The sequence below is a fragment of the Solanum verrucosum genome, unplaced genomic scaffold, assembly GCF_900185275.1.
Source record: "Solanum verrucosum unplaced genomic scaffold, falcon-dt-bn FXZP01000062.1, whole genome shotgun sequence".
NCBI classification, from domain to species: Eukaryota; Viridiplantae; Streptophyta; class Magnoliopsida; order Solanales; family Solanaceae; genus Solanum; species Solanum verrucosum.
The window spans coordinates 3,529,077-3,556,391 of record NW_026020477.1 but is presented as its reverse complement, the minus strand read 5'-3'; the positions used below and the strand labels follow the sequence as shown (position 1 = coordinate 3,556,391).

The following is a 27,315-nucleotide window of genomic DNA, read 5'->3' as shown; positions in this document are numbered from 1 at the left end:
AACGGTCGCTGCTACTGTAGTCTATAGACGTGGGAACTGGGATGATCACTGTTGGCCTTTGGGAACAATGGTCTGTAAAGTGTAAAGTGAAAAAACATGAAAAGTAACAAAAGTTTGAAAAGACAAACTTTTGATTTGACCTACTTTTGCTTATTATTTTAAATTATAATATTTATTATTTAATATTAATAATTAATATAATATATTAATATATTATAATATAATATATTTCGGTAAATCGAAATACCGAATAACACAAAAATTACATATCGAAAACCGAACCGAAATACCAAAAAATACAAAAAACGTATACCGAATTGAAAACCGAAATACCAAAATTGAAATACTGAAATAGTTCGATTCGGTTTGATGTTTCAGTTTTTCAGTGTTTATGCCTAGCCCTACTGCTGATTGTATTGTTGTAAATGTTGTGGTGTGGGCTGACTGGGTCAATGAATGTTGGGCTAAATTGGCCCAAAATGCCTAAAACTTGAAAGTGAGTTGAAGGAATTGGTTACATTTGTAATAAAAGGGCTAGGTTTTGAATTGAGGATTTGGTCAAATTGATTGAAATTATGAACTTAGTCAAATTGATTAAATTAGTAAATTCTACTAATAATTAAATAGGAAGAATTAATATAATTAATTCATGAGTTTCTTCATCTTAACGAAACTTAATAATTAAACTAATTAACTTAAAATATAACCCAACTTAAACTAAACTAATTTAATAAAATATTTCACTAAAAAAAAAATCTTTTTTGAGATGATTTTTGAATATCCATAAAATATACTAATTATATACATAATTATCTAAAACATATATATTATTTAAAAATTATAAAAAGTGACAAAACTATTTAAAATAACTTGCAATTTTTATTTTTTTTTAATTTTATAAAACTAATTATTTTAAATCGTTTGAAATTGAAGAAGCTCAATGATTAATCTATATTGTGGAGGTCCAAAATTGTGTGCCAACAATCCCCATATTGGTGTTCAATACTACTCCCAATAAAAATATATATACTTATGCTCAAATGTATAAAACATGCTCTTTCTCAATTTGAGGTTATTGCTCAAAATATCTTCTTAAAAGCGGTAACCACTCTGAAATATTCATTAACTCATTTAGAAATCAAAATTTCTTTTTTCTCAATGTAAAAAGTGATACATTTGAGAATACGTATGGCTCATTTGTTTTCATTAAGATTAAAACGTCTGAATCTGAATGCACATCTGAATATTAAGATGTTATTTTTAGATCTGAACGTAAATAATTAAAGATGATTTGTTTCTCAACATCTAAATGAATATTATTTTATTTAGTTTCAAATTATTAATAAACATAATAAAAAGAGTTTTGAAGAAATTGATTAAATTCTAAATCTATTTATTTTTTAATCCCCAAAAATTCAATCGTCCATTCTCATTAGCAAAGCCTTTATTTTAATTTTCCGAAATATTGTTGTAACTTGATAAAAGATCATATTGTCAAGGTGGTGGTGAGTGAGTTTTTTGGATCTTGTTCATGGTTATTTTCCATATATTGATCTTTAGTTATTTGTATTTGAGTGATTTTTAGCCATATATTTCAATTGTATTTTCTTAAGCCAATGAAGGAGTAATGATTGGAAATAAACATGAATAGAGATTATATATTGTTTCCTCTATTTTAGAGGTTCTTAGAGGTTGAATGGTAGTTAATTGATTCCACTGATCTAACAATAGAAGATGGATAATTTGATTTCTATCAAGAAATAAAAATTTGAAAAAGATGACATGATGAAGCAAGTTAAGAAATCTTAACAATTGATGATTTGGGTTTCTATCGGGAAAGACATGTTGGGGAAGAAGAGAGGTTTTTAATAAAAAAACATAATTAAAAAAATGAATAAGCAAGAAGAGTCTGAATGATATTCAGTCTTTGGTGAGGATATGAGGGATTCAGGTGTATTCAGCGGTATTAAGTGGCTAGATCTTAATAAAAACAAATGCACTTAATAGACTGAGATTTGAACCATTCAAATTCAGACATCTGTATTAAGTGCAAATAAATGAGGTCTTAGTTCTCTTATACTAAGGGGTCGTTTGGTGGAGTGTATAAAAATAATACCCAATAGAGTGTATTAGCAATGCAAGCATTAGTAATGAATGTATTAATTATATTTGTATTAGTTATGCATAGATTATTTCTTATGCATTGTTTGGTTTGGTGTATTAAAAATAGTATGCATTGTATAAAAATATCTATTTACAAAAGTATCATTCACAATTATGGTGAAAAAGATGTAAAAGTACTTTTGAGAGATAATTGAGTCTTTAACTATATTAATGCATGTATTAAATCATTTGCATTACTAATACCTAGAAATCCATGGTATTAGTAATACACTCCTCAATACACAATAGAGTGTATAACTAATGCTCGCATTAGTTACGTTATACATAACATGAAAAATTGCACCAAACAAGGAATTACTAATACATATAATTAATGCAAGCATTATTTTTGCTAATACACTCTACCAAACGACCCCTACTCAAATCATGTTTAAAAGTCTTTCTCAAAACTCATCTTTAATTTGTTTTCTCAGAAAATTAGTTTAAGACAAAAATGTTTGTTTTAAAAGATTCTAAAATATTATAACTCAAACTATACAGTCCATACATAAATATATACATGAACAAATCAATTCAAGGATCTCAATAACAATATAGAAAACTCAATACTCAAAAATCAAAAACTCAGAACTCAACGATACTACTCATTTCAAGAATACTCAAAATACAAGATAAAACCCTAGATTACTCTCTTACTAAATTTAGATAGATGTAGGGCGTGAAGATTAACTCAATCTATCACTATGATACCCTTACATACCTGGAAGAACAAAATTCTTGAAGAAGTTTGAAGAACTTGATTGGAAGACTTGAAATTCTAGCTTTTGTCTTCCTTGTGGTTTTCAGGGAGATGAAGAGTGGAGAAGAATCTTGGATTGAAAACTTAGGATTCTTGAAGAGAATATTGAACTTGAAGCCTTTAGATCTTGAGAAATTGGACAAATCCTTTCTTGGAGTTCTTGATCTTTGAAAGAATAAGAATTGAAAATTTTGAGAGTTGTTATACGTATAATGATAGTATTGGGTTGTAATATAGACTTAGAGAAGTTTATTAAGGGTAAAAGATTAAGAATACCCTTCTAGGAACGTATAAGGACCATAAAAATCAAGAAAAACCTTTTAATGAATCCTATTGGCCAAATCGGCGATTTGGAGGCCTCCTAGCCAAAAATACTCGGCGAGTTGCCCATTGAGACTTTAGATTGCCCAAATAGGCAAAAACGTAAGGTTTCTAGGATATTTCGACGAGCTAATTAGGTGATTCGCCAACCCATTCGGCGGATCTCCGATTGAGCAGGTGAGTTCGCCGAATTTCCCAACCCAGGTATGTTCCAGTAGAATGTCTATAAAGTTTTACTCCGAACTCTAAATAAGGCAAACTTGGTGGCGTTGGAAAGAAGGCTCATAGACCTTTAATTTGATAGTTCATAAGACACCTAATTCATTATATGCTGAGAGATATGAGCGTTTGAAGTTGACCTTTATATGAACTCATGCGGGAACTTAGCCAACATGAATGCTTTGAACTTGACTTGGTGTTTGAGGTCCCTTATGACCCTATATCACTTTAAATACCCTTTACACAGTTGTTAAAGGACCTTAAAGCACATGATAAAGTAGGATATCATCGGATTCAAGCTTATATATACGATGAACGATTCAAATTTTAAGTGTAGAGTTGTGAGATGTTACAGAATGATTCGAGTCTTAGCTTTGATTTTTTTGGAACGTTACACCAAGTTATGATATTAACTAATAAGCCAAGAAAGGAAAGACTCAAATTACTTTAGGTTTTAGACAAGTTAAAGGATTGATCCATATGATTAAACTAACTAATCAAGAAGGTTAGCAAGGTTCCAAGTGAGATGATCGAAATAATTATTGATCGGTTCATCAACAAAATCATATATAACAATAAATTTTTTATTATTATCTTATACATAATGCACAATTCAATAAACTAACCTCATATTTTTAAGCAAAACTATAATATCAATTAAGTGGGTTACAACATGAGAATAGTACAAATAAATACTACAATTATCAAAACTTTATCAATATCAATATCAATATTTCCTTTTTAATCTTATTCAAACTAATCAAGGAATAATATCAACCTAATATCAATATTTCCTTTTTAATCTTATTCAAACTAATCAAGGAATAATATCAACTAGGTCATTGCATATTTTATAAACTGCAATGTTAGAATATAATTTTACAATTACGTACCTTGTTTCTTCTTTTTTCTGAAGAAGAAATTAAATATAATTTAGCTTCTTTGGAGAGAGATCGAAATGTGATTAGAGTTTTGTACTGATAATGTTTTATAAAATTAAATTTAAAAAGTAACAATGTTAGAAAATGAGAGTAATAGTAGTAGAGAAACAAGAGAGGAGATTTTTCTTGTTCTTCCAAATATATTCAAGTGTATGACTCATGTCCTATTATACTCCTATTTATACTACTCCTATTACAAGATGATAGTTGTAAGTTTGCTTTAAACATAGCGATAAACTTTTAAGAATGTGTGAGAAAATTATGAATGATGCGAGATCAATTAGAATATAGTGAATGTGTGGATATTATTACATAAAACATTATTACATAAAACTATGGAATTATACATTTAATTATGGACATCCAGATTGATATAATATATTCTCTCCGTCTCAATTTATGTGACACATTTCAGATTTCGAGATTCAAACAAATTTATTTTTGTACATATATCTTTTAAATATTTTGGATTGTATATAAATTTCATTTCAAAAAAATTAAAAAATTTCATATACAAATTTCCATCAAATTTAAATTATTTAACTCTAAAAAAAAAATGTGCCATATAAATTAAACCAGTACATTAAATATTTTTTTCCTTAATAAGAAAAAGAAGGTTTATCGATGCTCTACTTCACCTCGGGCACCACGGGCATTCTTAGGGGCACAAGCAACTGACCTATCTTGACCTATTAGTAATTATTTTTCACAATTATTCATGAAAAAAATAAATATATCAGAAAATTAAAAAAAAAATAAAATCACTTTGCACTCAGAAGAAAGGAGAGGATCGAATTCGAAGATCTCATCAAAGAGGAAAACGAAGATTCATCTTTTTCAGCTCTCTTCATTACTGTAAGTTTTTCTTGTGAAGATCGTTATTTATGTCTTCCTTTTTTGTTGTCATTTTTAGCTAAATTTGATGCAAATTTTGGTGAATTTTGTGGAGTTTTATGGGGGAATTTGCTGTGTGGGAGTTTTAAATGAAGTTTTAGGGTTTGAATTATCGCAGTTTGCGAATTGGTTTGGGATACAGATGCAGCTAGGGTTGTCCATTATAGAGTTGACTAGTATGATTCTGAGCTATGGAAGGTGAAAAATGTTTCGTCTTGTAGCTGAAATGAAAAGGGTTTTTAGTATTGGGAAATTCTATTCTTCTGTAAAGATCCTTGTGCTTTCCTCAACATTTTTTTTTTTCCATTTTAGCTGAATATGAAGGAAAATTTGTTGAGCTTTATGGTAGGAGTTCGAGAATGAGGTTTTGATTTTGAATTATCATAATTGGTGCGTGGTTTTTACTCAGCAACTAGGCCTAGGGTTACTTTTGATAAGGTGGAAGAGTTGACTTGCATGGTGGAGCTATGGAAGTTGGAAAATGTTTCATTTTTTGGAGCTGAAATGATATCTTTTATACAGTTGCTAGTATGATTCTGAGCTATGGAAAGTGAAAAATGTTTCGTCATGATATGATATGTTTTATTCTAAGGGTTGTTTCCCAGTTTAGTGAATTGAAAAGGGTTTTTCGTATTCGGAAATTCTTTTCTTCTGTAAAGATACTTGTCTTCAGCATTTTTTTTCCATTTTAGCTGAATTTGAAGGAAACTTTGTTGAGTTTTATGGTAGGAGTTCTAGAATGAAGTTTTGGTTTTGAATTATCGGAATTGTGTGTGATATTTATACATGTAACTAGGTTACTTTTGATAAGGTGGAAGAGTTGACTAGCTTGGTGGAACCGGAATGATATCTTTTAGGTTATTGCTATGTTGCTGAGCTAGTGAAATGAAAGGATCTTTTGTATTGGGTGATTTTTAGCTTCTGTTGAATTTCTTGAGGTAGTAGTGGTATAGACTTTGAATTTAGAGAAATAGGTATAAAAATGGGAAATCTTTAGCTGTACTAGGGAATTCTTAATCGAAGTGTGCTAAATTATGCAGTTTCCATTTTTCATAAATGGTTGAGACTTGAGAATATTTCCTTAGTGATGAGTTAATTATTGGTAGATTGTTGAAAGCTAATCTTTGGGCTGTTGGAAACTTTGAATGCTTGGTGGTAAGGTTGGATTTAATGAAAGCACTTTTATTGTGCTGGTCTTTTTGACATCAGTAGTACTTTCCTATAAATTTTTTTGGTTATTTCTCCTTTACATTAGCTTAGTATTCAAACTCATGTTTCCGAAATGGAAAACACAACTTTAGATCAAATAGTGTATTTGAAGTAAACGAAGGGAATTTGTAATTACATGGTTTTGTACCTGTTGAGTATCATCATTTGGCTGCAGAGATGCTGCTTCATAATTGTGTCGCCGACTAAAGTTACAACAAAGGTTGAATGATGTGCTAGTAACTCATATACTTCCTTTTTTCAATGATGCTGGGTAAATTGAAACTTTATCAAGATATCATATGTAAATGTTCAAGTGGTAATAGTTTTGCACTTGCAATCTATTAAGTTTCTGAAGCGAAGTATAGTGGTAATATAAATCTGTACAATAAGTTTAATACTTCATATTTTTCACCTTTTCTAGTTTCTTGTTCCTTCATGCATGAGATTATGTTTTTAATTTCCAGCTCGAGAGACAATTATAATACAGATAATGCTTTAGATATAAGTACTTAATGATATTTGCATGTAGTGCTGAAGTGATATTTTTTTGGCTGAGCAGAGCGGAAGTTCTCCCTCTTGACATGTTTATTTTCTCATTCACATTTTTTTTTGGTAACTATGATGTCTGGGCTAGCTTTCGTGCACCTTGATTCTAGGGATACCTGCCACCTCCCAGCAACAACATGTACACTTTGTCCATTGGCTAGGACAGATGAGAAGAAATCACCTAGTGTTTTTATCTTTGCTGGGATTTGAACTTGAGACCTCATGGTTCAACCAACTTCACATTCATTTCTCCTCCCTTATTTCAGTTTTCCTTCTTCCATGTTGTGTATGTACATGGAGAGCAGGACAATTTCCTTTACTTTATTATTAAACTTAGAGAATCCTTTGACTTTAAATGCCGATTCCGTAGTCTTCAATTTTAGCTATTTTCTTGCTTTCGGAAATCAAATCCGTCATTTTGTGTAGAAACTGATTCTACCCTTTTTTTTGTTTTGTGAAACTTCGTAAACCCGACAGACCATGTTTTACATACTGAATAGCCCAGCTTTCTCTGTTAACTCTGCATTGACTTGGTAATAAATTATTTTCCTCAATTTCAGAATCAGGTAGTTTATTCACTTCGGTTTGAAATCACTATTGAAGTTCAGGAATATAGACTTTCATGCATATCGGCACAATACTCGCTATGACTTCACTATAAGTTGTGTGAACACTGTTTCTTCCACTTGTTTCCAAAGATGTAATTAATGATCAATGTGGAAACTTGTGCTTTTCCTTTTCCTCTGGCTAGTCGTTGCTTGTCATTATAGGGATGGAAAGATACCCATCAACTAGATACATCCTAATTTTCCTGATAGATTTAAGAAAATAGATCTAGCTAGGATGTTTCTTTCTGTGAAGATATGAAATCCTAGCGGAGGCAAGAACACTAGGGGCCTGTTTGTAAAGCCACCTTGTACATTCGTTTTAGGCGTATTTGGGTGATATGCACTGTTTGAACAGCATGGAATTCGGTGCAATTGAGGGAAGCAATTACACAATACATTTTCCATGGGGGCAAAGAATTGGTGGTAGTTACACTTGTGACTTTTCAAAATCTTTCTTTTCTCATCAAAAAATATTTTTTATGAACACATACTTTTGTCACACATTGAAACTTCATTACACAACAGCAACAACAAGATATCCAGTGTAGTTCCACGCAGTGGGGTCTAGGGAGGGTAGTGTGTATGCAAACCTTACCTCTACCTTATTTTTTACTTACATGTTCATCAGAAATAGAAAGTGTATTTAATTTTATATAAAGTTTCTTTAGTTAAAGTATAAGCATATCAACTATGTAATTACACATGTGCAACCAAACATGACACTGCAATTATGATTTACGTGTTATGGCAAAAAACAGGTCATGTAACTTTTAATTTTGATTTTTTTTTTGAAATAGATAATTTTTATACTGCATAACTACTTAGATGTGTTACTACCCTAGTAATTACAGTTATTTCCAAACAGGTCCTAGGTGATTTCTTCCCATCTGGGTAAGCCAGATGGGCATAGTTTGGACAACTGGGTGGGTGGGACTGTGGGAGGTAGCATGTACCTGGTGTAATAGTTGGGGTGCGGGCAAGCTGGTCCAGACACCACCGTCGTTAAAATAGAAAAAATATATTGATGCTGCTAATCATTCGATATTATCTATATATGTAATAACAATGTGGAAATATAAGATGCTAAATACATTGGCTGTGGTATTTTATCATAGGGAAAGGGGTCAAAAATACCCCTCAATTTTAGTTTATTAGTTGACTATATCCCTGCCGTTAAAACAAAGTTATTTATGCCCTCACCGTTACTAATTTCACCATTTATACCCCTCAATTGACAGAAATCCCCAAATTGACTCAAATTAACCAATTTTACTAAAATTACCAATTTTAACCCGACCCAACCCAACCCGACCCACTTAAATAATATAACCCAATTTTGTTCTATCTTGTTCATCGTCATCTTTAATGTTGGGTTCCTTTTCAAAAACAACTTGTAAACAATCCATTTGAAAACACCCATCCACAACTCCAGCGAAGAGCGACCGCCGCCAGTCCCCTCCCTTTTCCCCTTTTACGTTTTCTTCTATGGTATATGTGTTTTTGGCTCCAACTCCGGTGAACAATGACCATGAACTCCGGCGAGGCTCTGCAAATCAGCAGCCACCACAGCCTCTCTCCCAATGCCAAAATCAGCAAACCCATTTCTCAAACCAGTTAACAACACCAACACAGCTCCACGATCGAGCTTCACCCCCATTTTTCGATGACCCTCTATTTTCTTTCCATTCTTATATTTTATGATGATTTATTTTTCTTTTACATTTTTCACTCTATTCTCTGTGTTTCAGATTTGGTTAGGGAGTTCAAGCTCCAATAATTTTTCATTCATATTCCTTGTTCAAATTTGTGTATGCTATTACACTTTGTTGTTGATTATTTTAATTTTTGGTTTGATTTTATTGTTTTTTGGCACTGTTCAGCGAATTGGAACTTTTCCGGATAGCTTTTGCTTGTTAATTTGTTGATTTGTTATTATGTTGGACTATTTTTTTTTATTGATTTTAAAGATGAAGATTAACAGAAATGAAAATGAACAAAAATGGGTTTATATTATTAGGTGGGTCGGGTTGGGTCGGGTTAAAATTAGGTAATTTAAGTAAAATCGGTTAATTTGAGTCAATTTGGGGATTTCCGTCAATTGAGGGGTATAAATGGTGAAATTAGTAACGGCAAGGGGATAAATAACTTTGTTTTAACAGCAGGGGTATAGTCAACTAATAAACCAAAGTTGAGGGGTGTTTTTGACCCTTTTCCCTTTATCATATGTACAGGTCAACCTGGTAAAGTTCTATTAGATTTTACATTTTCACAGAGAACAGAACATAATGATTAGATAGCACATCTCAGTGACTAACTTCCACCTAGTGTTGATGAATGTTTACTAGAGAATTAGTTGATGAAAGAATTACTAAAACTATTATAAAAGATATGTTCAAGTGTGTGTTTATCTTTTGATTTTGTGTGCATCAGGCTAAAGGCGTCCTTGTTCATGCTTAGTTCCCAAAAACATTACAGTGACATACAGTCAGATATTATATTGCGGTGGCAGCACAATGGACCCAACAAATGAAGGAAACAACCTCAATAGCAATCCTAGTCTTGCTTCAAAGCAACGGTTGCGTTGGACCCATGAGCTACATGAACGGTTCGTTGATGCCGTCGCACAACTTGGTGGCCCAGACCGTAAGATCTCGAGTTTAATTGTGTTTTTTCTTTTATGTAAGGAATAAAAATCTCCGAGGGAAAAGGATCCTTATTTGAGTTGCTATGGAGGCAGACATCCTTTACTCTATTCTTTGAACAATATAGTACGTAGAGCATAAATAATTTATCTTTCCCATAATTATTTGTGTGTTTACATTTTTCCATTAATCAGTTTTTATGCTCCCTAGATGCATGCAGTGCATAGAAAAACTCCATAACAATAAATAATCAGCAGCTGAGGTGATGCTGTATTTCCACATTTTGGCTTAATCATTTAATTGTTCTGACATTATTTCTTTTTCTGATTCAGGGGCTACCCCTAAAGGTGTTCTTAGAGTCATGGGTGTTCAAGGGCTAACTATTTACCATGTAAAAAGTCATTTACAGGTATACATGCTGCAGAAAAATATTCAGAAATGCTTTCTTGAAATTGAAATATTTCATTTAGTGACTGACTTGCATTATTTGCCTGTTCATTCAGAAATATCGGCTTGCTAAATACCTCCCAGATTCCTCTTCTGATGGTAGGATCCTTTAGAATTAAAAATTTCAACTATGTTTATTTCTTTAAGCTTTAAAAGAGGCTTAATTCCTTTGAAAATGTGGTGATTTTGTTGATCCTCCAGTAACACACTTTTTGATATCATTTTTTTGCCTGCAATTGTGATTACAAGGGAAACAATCTGACAAGAAAGAATCAGGAGACATGCTTTCCAGTTTGGATGGTTCATCGTGAGTAGATTTTCCTGTTTGCTGGTAGTTTATGAAGTTGCAAGCTTTGAATGTCTCATAATTTACAGTTTTACACTAATTTTCTGTATACACCTACTTGTGCCTATGCATTCGACATTTGAAAGATTTTTTAGCTGAAAAATCTTCTTAAACTGTTGAACTTTTTGTAATTTTTATAATGTGAATTGTTGCTCTTTTCTAGGACTGGTGTGCAGATAAATGAGGCTCTAAAACTGCAGATGGAGGTACAAAAGCGACTTCACGAGCAACTGGAGGTATGTTCTCCTGAACTTCTTGTACACATTTGGAATGCATATAATGTTTTTGGATAATTAAAGCATGAGACAAAAAGTGAAACACACTGTTTGATTAGCAAGCTATTTCTACCTATTTGAGAGTGTCTTTCCACAGTTGCCAATGTCTTAAGGAGATGTTAGGCACCTGTTTTTAACCTATTATTAACTTTTACGTTTATCTTAAACTTGCCATTGAAACAAACATGCGCGAGAAAAATGTTTCTTCTGTTACTTCCCGTTAATACATTAATTGAGGCTTAAATTTGTATCTTTGGTTTGAATTTCTCTATTCTTCAATGTTGTCATATATACTCTACTATCCATTATAGACATGAAAGAAGCTCTTTTACTTGTAAAAGCTGATCTTTTCATTCCATTTTAGATTCTTTTGGTTTAAACATTCCATTTAAGATGAAAAAATGTAAAGTAATTAATTATCCATTTTCTTATGTACCGCACCTAAATTCCATATTTTGTTTCTGATGGGTGTGGCACATACTTATGGGTATGGAGATGCTACCAAATGAAGTGGTCTTTTAGTTGCATCTTCAAACATTTCCCTTGAAATCTACCTGGACTCTTTTTCTTTCATCAAAAGCGACTATGTATTGGGCAAACTGATATTTGTATTAGGATAACTTGCTTCATTTTGATTTCATCTCATATCATCAGTCTGCTAAACAGGAAGTTGTGGGATTTATGAAAGAACACACCCTCCAATAAGAGTTCCCTTTGAAGTCCGAATTAGTTCTTAGGGATTTGGAAGGTTACTTGTTATCACCTACTTCCTTTCTTACCTTTACAGGTTCAAAGACAGCTACAACTTAGAATTGAAGCACAAGGGAAGTACTTGAAGAAGATAATAGAAGAACAACAGCGGCTCAGTGGAGTTCTCTCAGAAGTTCCTGATTCTGGGGTCACTCCTTCAGCAGCTGGTGACAATGGTCTAGATTCGGATAACCGGACTGATCCAGGGACTCCTGCACCAACATCTGAGTCTCCTCACATTGATACGTCTGTACAAGAACATGCCCGTAGCAAGAGCCCTTCTATTGATCAATCATTCTCCTCGCAACATGAGCCTCTTACTCCTGATTCTGGTTGCCGCGAGACTTCACCAATAAATAGCTCTGAAGGTGAAAGGTCATCAAAGAAACAAAGAGTGGGCACATTTACTAAAGCAGATATGCTACTTCCGCACCAGATATTGGAGTCGAGCTTGAGCTCACCATACGAGCAACCAAATCCTGTTTTCCTGGCGAGCGAGCAATTCAATCTGTCATCAGGATTGTCTCTTGGCAATGAAGGACCAAATGTTTCTGGAAGCAACATATAGTTACTACTCCATGTGCGATAGGATTCAACTACTATTATGTAGTGTGAAAATATATGTTGTGATTTGGTCACAGAAGCTACTTTGCTTACTGATTGTGCTATGGGTTAAATGTACTTTATTCTCATGTAGTAATACTTTACATTACAGCTCTTGTTTAATGACACTCTTAACGTTAGGCCATTATCTTTTATTATTTAGAGGTTTGAAGTTCTGAAGTCTTGCTGCCTGCACTAATGAGGCTGTTTGTTTACCTTAGTTACTGATAGTAGAGGCGTCTGAGAACTGCGCCTGAGGAGTGGGAACAATGCGTGAAGGAGCTCTCATGTATGGATGCGAATGGACATTGTTTCGTACATGCACAATACATCATGAGGCAGATAATCATCCCATGCGTCTGGTTAATACAGATGCAGGAAACACAAGAAGCTACGTAATATCTAATGTTCAAATTTATGAACATGATGCATCTTCTTCTTGCGTACTTGTGATGATGAACTTGGCAATTTGTAGCGAATTGGTTTTTCCAAGTGCCCTTGTTTTCAATTTCACCTTTGTTGTTTTTCTTTGTGATAAAGTAACGATCATCATCATCTGAGGGTACTCCCTGACCGTAAATCTCCCATGCTTCTTCTTCACCATACACATCTATGTTTGTACTGATCTCTTTTTTCGCCATGAATCTTATGAAATATTCAAGTCCTTCTGAAGCAGTTGGATGGAAACGGTACCCCAAAGGGCTCTGCACCGAAATTTCAGATCTAAAAACTAAGAAGAATAGGGCGGAGATGTGAAGGAGGAATATTTATGCTAACTTTTTCTCCAAATCGGTTTATTTTGCTTTCCCCTTTTTCTTTTATGAAAACATCCAAACACTAGTTTTTTCTGTGTCTAGTTTAAAAAAAATACCAATCGTAAAAATTCATTCTTTGTACTATCAAACCCCTAGCACATCATTTAATATATATATATAGATTTAATTTTTCTCTCGTGATTGGTGTTTTCAAGGAAGTGGATGCAAGTGCGACTGAATCAAAATGACATCGCCTGCCTTGGCTATGAAGAAAAGGAGAGAGAAAGCAGTACTCGGACCAGTTTGTTCTTCGAATATTGAGACTTTTAGTGAAGCTTGACATTATATATAGCTTCGCTAATCGACATGGACCGATGAACTGATTATCTATCTGATTCGGTTAGATGCTTTCAGAGGTATTAAGTGGTTTACATCATGTTGTAATAAACTAGGTATAACCTCATCGACGCAGCATTATCAAAAACATCTGCATATATAAACGACTGAGTTTAGAATACTGTAAAGGTACCAACCACTTGTGAATTTTCCAAGACATCTCGGAAAGGAGCGTTGGACTTATCTACTCTCAGGTGCATATATAAGCAATGGTGCTTTTCCATAGAATCACTCATACGTACGGAGACTCATCATTAATTATATTATATAGTATTATTCCTGCTGCTTTCAACCTTTGAGTGACTCCAGGATTGGATGGAGCCAAGTACGCATTTGCCAAATCATCCCAAGCACGTCAGCATTGCCACATCAAAAGCATTATTCGCCAAATCATCCCAAGTACGTTGGGAGTCTTGTAGCAGTATTAAAAGTAATATCTACTATTTTTCCCAACACCAACAAGGACAGGGTCTGCTATTCTCTAGCAATTGCAAAAACACATTCACTGGACTTGGTATCATGCCCCTTAACAAGGAGACCAAAGTTGGTGTCATGGAAATCAAAGAAACATATTGTGGTCCATCTCTACAAGCTCTGAAGAAGCAGAATATAGAAACCTATCTACAATTGTTGCATAATTGATTTGGTCTAATGAAAGAAATAGCTGATCATTTTCTGTTTTTCATGAAACAAGATTGTCACTTTGTAAGAGAAATAATTCAACAAGGCTAATCAAAACTCAATACATTAACAACAACGAGCAATCAAGTCACATTCTCACCAAGGGACTTACTAAAGCTCCAAATGAATACTTAAAGTTAATACCTCCTAATGACAAAAAAGTATATAGAAGGACCTTGAAGGGTTTAAACTAGAAAATCAAGACCTCCAAGCTCGAGGGGAGTGTTAAAGTAACAAGGAGGAAACAATTACTTAGTTCATGAGTTAGTTAATCTGTTAGAGTTTTTTTTTTTTTTTGGTATTCCATCCGGTGTCCGATACCCACACTGGAGTCCGACTAAATTAGGATTCGCGCCGGGGAGTCCCACATTGGGGTAAATCGTTCCCTAAAAAAGGCAACTCCGTACCCAAAGGGACTCAAACCCAAGACCTCTTGGTTAAGGATGAAGGTATACTTACCACTCCACCACAACCCTTGTTGGTTAATCTGTTAGAGTTAGTAAAGTTAGTTATGAGTCATAACTAACTTCTCGTCCTGGGAGTTAGAGATAATCTCTTGATCTACAACTATATATACTATTAACAATGTAATCTAATACACATTGAAATATAGAAAATCTATAGATCCATTGATCCTCAAAAAATTAAAGCATAAATTTTAAGTCATGAAATATTTTCAGTCATACCTAAGATTTTTCACATTCACATGTAAATAATGTGTTATTAAAATATTGCAATAATAATCGTCACACTGATATTTGATATAATGTTAAAAGAACTGCATTATTGAAGTTATTCTAATAGAGCTTTGTTGCATTGAAAACAGTATAAGCATTATAAATACAAAATATAATGGTAAACCAAAAAAAAAAAAAAAAAAGATAAAAAAAGCTTAAATCAAAAATTGGAAGGACAACCAAAAAATATAAGAAAGAAACCGAGGAAAAGCAAAAATTACAAATAAGGTGTTTCGGTATTGAAAACAGTATAAGCATTATAAATACAAAATATAATGGTAAACCAAAAACAAAAACAAAAAAAGATAAAAAAAGCTTAAATCAAAAATTGGAAGGACAACCAAAAAATATAAGAAAGAAACCGAGGAAAAGCAAAAATTACAAATAAGGTGTTTCGGTACTTTGCGGAAGAATCTATATATATATAATAGGAGAGGTGATAGCGCCTACGTGTCAACACCACAATTAATCTCTAATTTTAACTTTTAAATTATCAATTAATTAAATAGAATTAATTCAATATTTTAATCAAAGAAAAAAAGTTACTGTTTTAAAAGAACAGTTAAAGTTTTTTTACCCCAATTAAAATTGTTAGTTTTTTTAAATTAAAAAAACGTTTCAGTTTCTTTAAAAGACATGTTATAGTCTTTCATTTTCAGTTTTCAAAAAAATTATATTATAATATTAATAATCTATATATATATAATAGGAGAGGTGATAGCGCCTACGTGTCAACACCACAATTAATCTCTAATTTTAACTTTTAAATTATCAATTAATTAAATAGAATTAATTCAATATTTTAATCAAAGAAAAAAAGTTACTGTTTTAAAAGAACAGTTAAAGTTTTTTTACCCCAATTAAAATTGTTAGTTTTTTAAAATTAAAAAAGTGTTTCAGTTTCTTTAAAAGACATGTTATAGTCTTTCATTTTCAGTTTTCAAAAAAATTATATTATAATAATAATAATAATAATAATAATAATAATAATAATCTATATCTATCTATATATAGTAGGTAAGAAAAAGTGCCACGTATCAGCACCACAAAAATAGTTTTTAAATTAATTAAAATTAATGATATGTAATTAGTTTGAATAATAATCTACTATTTTATTTTAAAATATTATTTTAAATCAATTCTGACATTTAAATGAGATAAAATTTTAAAACAATTTTAAAATTTAACGTAATGTAACTGTAAATTATATTTTTAAAATCTGTTTCTAAAATTAACCAAAAAGCAAAAAAAAAAGTAACCGACCAAATTATCAGTTTTGTGGGTAGTTATCAATTTCTTTGTATCAATTATTTGAAGTAACTATTTACCGTTACTCCTTTATAATAATAAAAAGACAATGTAAATTGTTAAATCTATATATATATAAGAGGGCTAAGGGTCTGAAAAATACCTCAACTTTGGTTGAATTTACTGTTGCGATACTAAAATTTCATAAGGACCTATTACCTCCCTACACTATTTAATACCGTATTTTAAACATATATATTTTCCCACGTGGACATAAAAATTAATGCAAAATTATAAATAGTAATGTGTCCATGTGGGCACATATATACCTTTAAAATACACTATTAAATAGTTCAGGGGGTAAAAAAATACGGTATTAAATAGTCTAGGGAGGTAATAGGTCCTCATGAAAGTTTAGTATTGCAACAGCAAATTCGACCAAAGTTGGAGTATTTTTTAGACCTTATCCCTATATATAATAGGAAAGGTGATAGCGCCTACGTATCAATACCACAATTAATCTCTAATTTTAACTTTTAAATTATCAATTAATTAAATAGAATTAATTCAATATTTTAATCAAAGAAAAAAAGTTACTGTTTTAAAAGAACAGTTAAATATTTTTTACCCCAATTAAAATTGTTAGTTTTTTAAAATTAAAAAAACGTTTCAGTTTCTTTAAAAGACATGTTATAGTCTTTCATTTTCAGTTTTCAAAAAAATTATATTATAATATTAATAAAAAAAAAATAATAATAATCTATATATCTATATATCTATATATCTATATTCTATATATATCTATATAATAGGAGAGGTGATAGCGCCTATGTGTCAACACCACAATTAATCTCTAATTTTAATTTTTAAATTATCAATTAATTAAATAAAATTAATTCAATATTTCATATCAAATATTTAAAGTAACTATTTACCGTTACTCCTTCTTTATAATAATAAAAAGATAATGTAAATTGTTAAATAATAATAATATACTAATATTATTAATAATAATAATAATTTATCTATATATCTATATTTATATTTTTTTTGAATCTATATCTAAAATTAACCAAAAAGAAGAAAAAGTAACGAAATAAATAATTCCATGATCAATTTTTTTTATATTAAATATTTGAAGTAACTTTTCATCGTTACTCCTTCTTTAAAAAAAAAAACAATTTTGAAAGTTGGATTTGAGTTTATTCTTATTGGTTGAGATAAATTTAAATATTTAAAAATTCTACAACTGAAAGTTACTGAGTTGTATAGTTAGTAACCGCAAACATTTATCTATCTATAAAATATTAAAAGCATAAACAACTTTTTGATTCATCCGGATAGATAATCTATATCTATCTATATATAGTAGGTAAGAAAAAGTGCCACGTATCAGCACCACAAAAATAGTTTTTAAATTAATTAAAATTAATGATATGTAATTAGTTTGAATAATAATCTATTATTTTATTTTAAAATATTATTTTAAATCAATTCTGACATTTAAATGAGATAAAATTTTAAAACAATTTTAAAATTTAACGTAATGTAACTGTAAATTATAATTTTTAAATCTGTTTCTAAAATTAACCAAAAAGCAAAAAAAAAAAGTAACCGACCAAATTATCAGTTTTGTGGGTAGTTATCAATTTCTTTGTATCAATTATTTGAAGTAACTATTTACCGTTACTCCTTTATAATAATAAAAAGACAATGTAAATTGTTAAATCTATATATATATAAGAGGGCTAAGGGTCTGAAAAATACCTCAACTTTGGTTGAATTTACTGTTGCGATACTAAAATTTCATAAGGACCTATTACCTCCCTACACTATTTAATACCGTATTTTAAACATATATATTTTCCCACGTGGACATAAAAATTAATGCAAAATTATAAATAGTAATGTGTCCATGTGGGCACATATATACCTTTAAAATACACTATTAAATAGTTCAGGGGGTAAAAAAATACGGTATTAAATAGTCTAGGGAGGTAATAGGTCCTCATGAAAGTTTAGTATTGCAACAGCAAATTCGACCAAAGTTGGAGTATTTTTCAGACCTTATCCCTATATATAATAGGAAAGGTGATAGCGCCTACGTATCAATACCACAATTAATCTCTAATTTTAACTTTTAAATTATCAATTAATTAAATAGAATTAATTCAATATTTTAATCAAAGAAAAAAAGTTACTGTTTTAAAAGAACAGTTAAATATTTTTTACCCCAATTAAAATTGTTAGTTTTTTAAAATTAAAAAAACGTTTCAGTTTCTTTAAAAGACATGTTATAGTCTTTCATTTTCAGTTTTCAAAAAAATTATATTATAATATTAATAAAAAAAAAATAATAATAATCTATATATCTATATATCTATATATCTATATTCTATATATATCTATATAATAGGAGAGGTGATAGCGCCTATGTGTCAACACCACAATTAATCTCTAATTTTAATTTTTAAATTATCAATTAATTAAATAAAATTAATTCAATATTTCATATCAAATATTTAAAGTAACTATTTACCGTTACTCCTTCTTTATAATAATAAAAAGATAATGTAAATTGTTAAATAATAATAATATACTAATATTATTAATAATAATAATAATTTATCTATATATCTATATTTATATTTTTTTTGAATCTATATCTAAAATTAACCAAAAAGAAGAAAAAGTAACGAAATAAATAATTCCATGATCAATTTTTTTTATATTAAATATTTGAAGTAACTTTTCATCGTTACTCCTTCTTTAAAAAAAAAAACAATTTTGAAAGTTGGATTTGAGTTTATTCTTATTGGTTGAGATAAATTTAAATATTTAAAAATTCTACAACTGAAAGTTACTGAGTTGTATAGTTAGTAACTGCAAACATTTATCTATCTATAAAATATTAAAAGCATAAACAACTTTTTGTTTCATCCGGATAGATACTTTTTATCAACCGCTTCAGTAAAAGAATTTCAAATTGAGACAACTATTAATGTCATTTTTATAGTAACTTCTTCAACAAAATTTCAATGGAAAAACCAAAAAAAATAGTTTATCCTATTGCCAAAGATTTTCACTATATACATCAATCTCAATAACACATATTACAATTATACATGGAATTTGTTGGATTTTTAATAGTGGCTATAAAGCTATGAAGAAGGAGATGCAAGAAAAGGGTTGTAAGAGATTGGGAGTTTATGACCTTTATTCGGTAAATTAGATTTACATTTTGTATTTGAAACTCTTCTAATGGCAATCATGAGGGAACAAACATGGATGGTGATAATGAACTTCTGGATGACTCTGAATTCTACGAGCAATTGTTGGATGTGTTCTTAATTTGAGGCAGTAGATCATGCATATCTGGTAAGATTTTCAACCCCCTCCACCCTCTTAACATGAGTTTTGCCTACATGCTATCTTCACATGACATGAGTGTCAAATCTATTGTTTTCATTGCATGTATGCAGCATGCAAACGTTTCTAAAGATTACAGTTATAGATGAGCCTTTCTCATAATAGTATTAGTATGATTACAGTTCCTCTTTTTGGCTGAGAATGCACTTAAAATAAGTCCATTCAAAAAGTCACCTACTCGATCCTTTTGTAAAGATGAATAGAAAAAACACATATATGAACATATTAAATGTTGAGATAAATATACCAATGTTATTTTTAATGTGTATAAAGAAAAACATAAATGTAGGGATAATCAGAAACAAGACTTTTTATGAATTTAGAGATTAACTTTTGAATTTAGGTTATTGAGAATTTTAAATTTTGCTAATGAAATAACTTGATTGCTGAATTTATGAAATATCTTAAACTATTTGAAATTTTGATATAAATGATATATTAAAGTTTACTAATATTTTTTTTGACATAAAGCTATAGCTACTAATTATCATGTAATCTATGTGATAAGTTATACATCTTAATACATAATTTACATAAAACTTTCTTTTCTTAGTGAAATAAAGGGATAATATTTTATTTTTTTGAATAGGAGATAAGGAGTATTATTTAATTAAAATTACAAAAGCTCTATGTGGATTATGACCGATATAAGTTTTCTTGGGCTTTTTTTTTTCTACTGTTAGTTTGTTTAAAATGGGTAGGAGTTGTTATAGAGGTCTAAAACTTACAATAGGTTCAGAAAATCATTTCATTTTGGCAATGAAAGAGAATAGTAACACATAAAAATACATATTTTTGAAAAAATTCTAACAATAAAAAATATTTGCATTTAATTTTTTTTTTTTAAACATTTGAAAAGTTGAATTCTTGGAGATAAGTATAACATTGGAAGATATCAATGAAGCTAAAGGCGATAACTCCAAAGTAATTTTGCACTTCTTGACTGATTAAATTTGAATATTAATTAAATTAGTAGCAATTGAACAATTTTTCTTAGTATTTTTATTAGAACAATTTTATTGGTTACATATGTTGAGAATTCTGATAGTTATTTAGTATGACTATATATCAATTAAATATTAATTTTGGCTTATTTAATTGTTTGTTCTATTTTATATTTTATTATATTTATTTGATGGCTGCATTTTACACGTTGTGTTCGATTTGTGACAAAAGTTCACATGATTACGTAAATAAGAAATTAATTAAAGGAATTGAAAGATACTAAATATCGAATTTCTACAATTACTTGAACTTTTTACATTTTTTTTAACTCAAATTTTAATAGTTGTTAACTACGTGAGATTTGTGTATGCATTAAATATATATTGATTAATAAATATAGTAAATTGTTAGTTTGTGTTGATTTTTTAAAAAAATTAATGATTTTAAATTTGTTTGTTTGTTTTTGCAGGCTTTGTGTATGAACTAGATTTTAATTTTAATTGTTTAGATATTTTTAAAGTTGTTATTACTACATATTTAAAGTGTAGCATTTGTTTGATAATAATGATATCTTATAAAATTATTGATAAAGTTATAACTACACATATTTAAAATTTAACATTTGTTTGGTAACAATGATATCCAAGTGATTATAATTTTTTTTTTTGTATGCTTAGCATTATGATAGGACTTTTCTTAGTTATATTTTGTTTTAATCTAACTATTAATTTTTTTTTATATTTTTATTATTCGGATAATATGGATAGACAGATAATCTTTATTATTCTAAATAATTTTTAAAAAAATCTATCTATTTATAATAGGAGAAGTGAAATAATCTATCTATATATGGTAACTATATATAATAAATCTAATTTAAAAAAAATTGTAAACACTAAAATAAGATGCGATTTTGAAAAAAAATAATAATAAATAAAAATATAAATATAACATAACTACTTCTAAGGTCTCCCTTTTTGAATTTATTTTTTAAAATGATAGTTATCCAAATTAATATCCAAACGTATAAGTTTTTGAAATTTGAATAATTAATTTAAAATTTAAATTTTAAAAGATAAGAAACTAATCTTACTTTTCTTATCCCTAGAAAAAAACTAACCGTATAACACAATATTTTATATCTATATATAATATGAGAAGTAAAAAGTGCCACATATCAGTACCACAAAATTTTTCCTTTCTTAAAAAATTAAAATCTAAAAATAATTAAATCTGTATTAGTTAGTAATTTTCAATTTAAATTTAAAATTAAAAATTAAAAATTAAAAATTAAAAAATCATCAATTATATGCTAAACGAATTCCTTTTAAAATTGGAAAGTTACCATAGTTAATGTAAATCTTCCATATTCTTTTCATTTTTTTAAAAAGTAACTGATTTTATATATGGCTACTATTTATTTTTTTGGACTCATATTTTTATTCTAATTAGAATATTTATTTTATTCCATGTATTTATGAGTAAGTGGAGTAATGGGGTAAGTATCGTCTATTTAGTTTTCTTTAACTTATTTTTTTTTTCTTTTTTTATTACTGAATAGTATATTTGTGAATAAGTGGGGGTAATGGGGTCATACCGTGTATTTTACTTTTCTTTAACTTATTATTTTTTCTTTTTTACTACTGAATATATGAAACTTTGAATATTTAGTATTTATTTTTAAAAACATAAAATCAAATAAAAAAAATTAAGTTAAATTAAAACTCGAGGAATATATGTTGTTTTTAAAAAAATTGAGGGCATGAATTATGTTGCACTTTGTTTTAAAGAACATATAGAAGTAACCACTGTTGCCCACAAAAAATAATATTTATCATTAAAATAAAAAATATATCTATATATAATATAAGAGGAATATATATATATATATATATGCGTGTGTGCGCGCTAAAAGTATCATGTGTCAACACCATAATTTTTTTTAATTTTCTGAACAATCAAAATTAATTATTTGTAATTATTATAAAATAATAGATTACAATTATAAAAGCAAATTTTTTAAAAAATTACCGTGAATGCAATTTTAAAAACTATAGCAGTTTTAACCGCACTTTTTACACTATACACAACAAAATGCTCCTTATTTACAGCAACTAAAAATAAATAAAAATTTTAATCTCCTTTTTCTCTCTATTTTATTAATATTATACTTCTCCAAAATCAAAATCAACATCAAATTTTCAATTTTTTGTATGACTAAAATTAATTATTTGTAATTATATTATATAAGTAAATAAATAAATTACAATTTAAAAAACAAAACAGTTATTTTGAAACTGTTTTAAAATTAACATGGAAACAAGTTTAAAATTTATCTATTTATAATTTAAAACATTTTAAAACAATTTTTCCTTATTTGTAACAACTAAATACAAGTTCTTATTTCCTTTTTCACTCTATTTTTAAATTTTTAAATATTGTACTTATCCAAATCTATATCCTAAATAATTGAAGTTTTTGAATTTTATTGATAACGGGTCCACAAATTTTTTCTTATTATTTTAATTGTTCATTTTAAGTGTTTGATTCATGATTATTTTTTTTTTTTAAAGTTTTTTTTCTATTTTATTTATTTGTTTTATGTTTGATTCTTTTAGTGTCTTTATGCCAAAGGATTCAGAAAGGAACAATTATTCAGATGAATGAACAATTTATTATATTTTAATGGAATGTTATATTTGAATTCTCTAAAGTATCAAGACTAAATCTCAAAAGATGAAGTCTTTTAGTTTGTTCTGTTAAATTTTTTTGTTGTAGTGTTGTTCATTATGAGATACATTCACTCATTTTTTGAGAGTTCTTTTTATTGTTATTTATGTGTAGATGAGGGAACTCTTTAATTTCCGCGCAACGCGCGGGTACGCATACTAGTTTGTCCTTAATAGGATAAATATTCATCCTATTTTTTCAAGAATTATGGACTAACAAATCACATTATTTTCAGAAACTTGCATTGTTGTGAATTTCTATTGAACAACTCAAGTGTTTACAAATATTAAATGATTTTTTTTTTTTAATTAGTATGTGGTACACGTGCAAAGCACGTGGCGAGAACTAGTATATTATTAAAAGTGGAAAGCTCCTATCTACAAAGTTAGATTACAATTTTACCCTTATACTTAATCAAAATGTAATAAATAAAATATTTAATATAATTAAATAATAGTTAAAATGTATTGTCTCTTCAAAATTAATATACATAAATGTAAAATCACTAAATTATAATATACAATCTATCAGATGCTCTTTAGTTTGATAACCAAAAAAAAAAAGAGTACTCTTTGGCCTAGAAAACGTTTAAGTATTCCAACTATACGATAATGACACTTACTAATCATTAATGTTCCCAGCGAAATAAAACGATACAGAAATTTATGTGATGAGAACTGAGGTGAATGTATACATAATAAATTTGTTTTTTTATTTTGCATACATAATAAATAATGACACTAATTATGGGTTTTTTTATTTTTTTTTTTACAAAGATTTATTATGGCCTTGAATATGTTATATTTTGTTTGTTTTGTTTTTGTTCAAACTATTCAAATAAAGATAAATAAAACGAGTCTTCAAAATTAGCTTACAACTTTGCTCTTATATTTAGTTAAATATAATAAATAAAATATCAAATCTAATTAAATAATAGTAATATTTAAATTTCATGAAGACAATTATGAATTTTCAATGTTGCATTAGATCAAAATCTAATTAATAATAATATTTAAATTTACACAAACATTTGTGAATCAGATATTCAAAAGTTCAATTTAAATGTAGCCCTTTATAACTTATTCATTAATCAGTATTTTTTAAGTGTGTGCCTATTCATTGCTAAGAGGTGAGGGCGATAGTTTACTAATGGTTAGGTTCAAGATCCGCATGCATTTTGGTTCACTAAATCTAACCGTCAAATTGAAGGATCTGAATTTCTTGTGAAAAGTCTCCACTGAATTTCTCAAATTGAATTACAGCAGTACTCAATCTTTGATCATATTTTTGCTTCTGCTACAAACGATGGAGTTGATGGTGAATTCGGTACAGATGCAGTAAACACAGCTATTCCAACTAGTTACAGTAGTAAAAGTAATATCTACGTTACAATCCATTGCGTTTATACAGATTTCCTAACCTTTTACAATTGGGCATTCGTCAGAAAAGATTAAAACGAATACAGCTTAATAGACAAGTTGCTATAAGATAGTTGTTCATACATCCTCATCAGCTGGTTGTGGTTGTGGGTCATCAAAAGAACATTCGTCAATGTACTCCCTCTTCATGGCACACAGAACATAATCTTTACGATCCTCATCAAGAAATACCGGAGAGAGTTCATACTGCTTCATGATCCAATGTCCAAATTCATGAACATGATGCATCTTCTTCTTAGTTCCAATAACATGTGCTGTTGATACATTCCCTATTTTGAAGAAAATTGGCATTTCCAACTGCCATTGTTGTTTTTCTTTGTGATGAAGTAACGATAGCTATAGTCGTCATCATCTACTCCCTGATTGTAAATCTCCCCCCATGGCTCTTCTTCACCATACACATCTAAGTTTGTGGTGATAAATCCTTCATCATTCATCGCACTTTTCGCCACGATTCTTAGCAAAAATTGATTAGCAGATGGATGGAAAATGTACCCCAATCTTTCTCCCGGGGGCTCCATTCCTGCAATTTTGTCACGACCCGATTTCTCAAGTCATGATGGCACCTACTATAACCCACCAGTAGGTAAGCCAACCCGTAACCCGGAACAACAAGTAATGGGTCTGAGGGTAGAAACTAAACAAGAGTAGACAAATAACAATATAAACAGGTGGAAGCAAACCAAAAACATATATACAAATAAAGATCCATCCCAGAACCTGGAAGTCACTAGTACAGAGCTACTAACAAAATGAGTACAAGTCCCAAAAGTGGACAACAGAGACTGGACTGTCTTGAAAGGTAAAAGACAGGTCTATATATACAAATGGAGACTGAAATAGTACAAAACGTTGTGTGCTCACTCCCGTCTCCGGATCAGACTGCTCCAAGCTCGATCAACGCTGGCTACTAGTGCTCGAACCTGCATCACGAAACAGATGCAGAGCGTAGCATGAGTACCAAAACAACCGGTACCCAGTAGGCATCATAGGCCGATTGAACTTGAAAAGTAAAGGCAATATGAAAAGAAGGAATAACACAAACCGAAGTGAAGAACTAAAATCTAACTAACAAGGGAATGCACACGAGTGTACAAAGAACTAACTAAAGTAATCTATAAGCTAACTACACCTAACTGGGCCCCCATAAGCCCAGAAGGTACACTCGTGCGCAAGTTAAATAAAAACCCGAACGGACCCCCATAAGCCCGACGAGTACACAAAATAACTATAACTAAAGAGAATTGCATAAAAGAACCCAAGAACGAAGAACATCGAACCAGAACCTCAACCCTAATTGGTAGAATCTGACAGTACGGAGGCCGGACCTCAAACCGGATGCTCACCAGAAGTACCCAAGTAACCAATCACAAGTAGCAAGTATAAGAGGCCGGAACTCTAACCGGATGCTCTATATAGGTATCTGAGCAATAGTGGCCGGACCTTAAACCGGATGCTCTATATAAGTATCTGGGCAATAGAGGCCGGACCTTAAACCGGATGCTCTATATAAGTATCTAGGCAATAGAGGCCGTAACTCTAACCGGATGCTCTATAAAAGTATCTGGGCAATAGAGGCCGGAACTCTAACCGGATGCTCTATAAAGGTGCCAATGTAGCTGCTGAAAGAGTCCTAATCGATCCACACTCATAAATATCCGTGGAACGTCGTCCATACTTAGCCAATCAATGTAAGTCCTTGGAACCAAATCGAAAATCAAATTCAAATCGCGAAATAGAACTAGTGTCGCCGATGTAACTCGTGAAGCCGTAACATCAGAGAAAATAAGGATAATTATAGTCGGAGAAAGAGTATCGCCTAACTAAGGCCCAAACTATCAGACTCAAGTCTGCTACACCAATCTACAGGGATCTAAGCCGGCCGAGCGACGTCGGGGCAAAACTAAGGCCTATTGAATCCGAATAATGTATTTCTAAGGCATGCCCTAGTCAAACCTAAACTAAGGCCCAACATTCTTCAAATAAACAATAATTAAGCATGAAAGCACTCCGCATAGTGAAGAGGGTCCGTTAATAACACAAAGCATGCTCACATTTACCCGATAATTCCCGAAATAGGTCGAAAACATGATTTCTTAACACCTATGCAAGATTCAATAACTACCCAACCCAAATTCCAACTAATCAACATGCATTCACATTCTCGAGCTCAATCTAAGAGAGGAAAACCGTAGCCTACCTGTAGGCCGATCACACGCGCTTCAAAATCA

The 27,315-nt window shown here is 30.1% G+C and overlaps 1 protein-coding gene across 2 annotated transcripts; it reads left to right on the top strand.

Annotated features, from left to right (window-relative positions):
- Window positions 1-5,150: 5,150 nt before the first annotated feature.
- LOC125809248 (myb family transcription factor PHL7-like) lies at window positions 5,151-12,882 on the top strand. 2 transcript variants are annotated; one of them, XM_049488911.1, is made up of 7 exons: window positions 5,151-5,259; window positions 10,092-10,304; window positions 10,636-10,712; window positions 10,807-10,849; window positions 11,000-11,057; window positions 11,260-11,332; window positions 12,159-12,882. In XM_049488911.1, exons 2-7 carry the CDS (start codon window positions 10,175-10,177, stop codon window positions 12,687-12,689), a joined length of 912 nt encoding a protein of 303 aa, XP_049344868.1. In that variant the 5' UTR covers window positions 5,151-5,259; window positions 10,092-10,174; the 3' UTR covers window positions 12,690-12,882. The 2 variants fall into 2 exon arrangements, with proteins under 2 accessions (XP_049344868.1, XP_049344869.1); XM_049488912.1 differs by lacking the exon at window positions 5,151-5,259 and adding an exon at window positions 8,611-8,631.
- The last annotated feature ends 14,433 nt before the right edge of the window (window positions 12,883-27,315 follow it).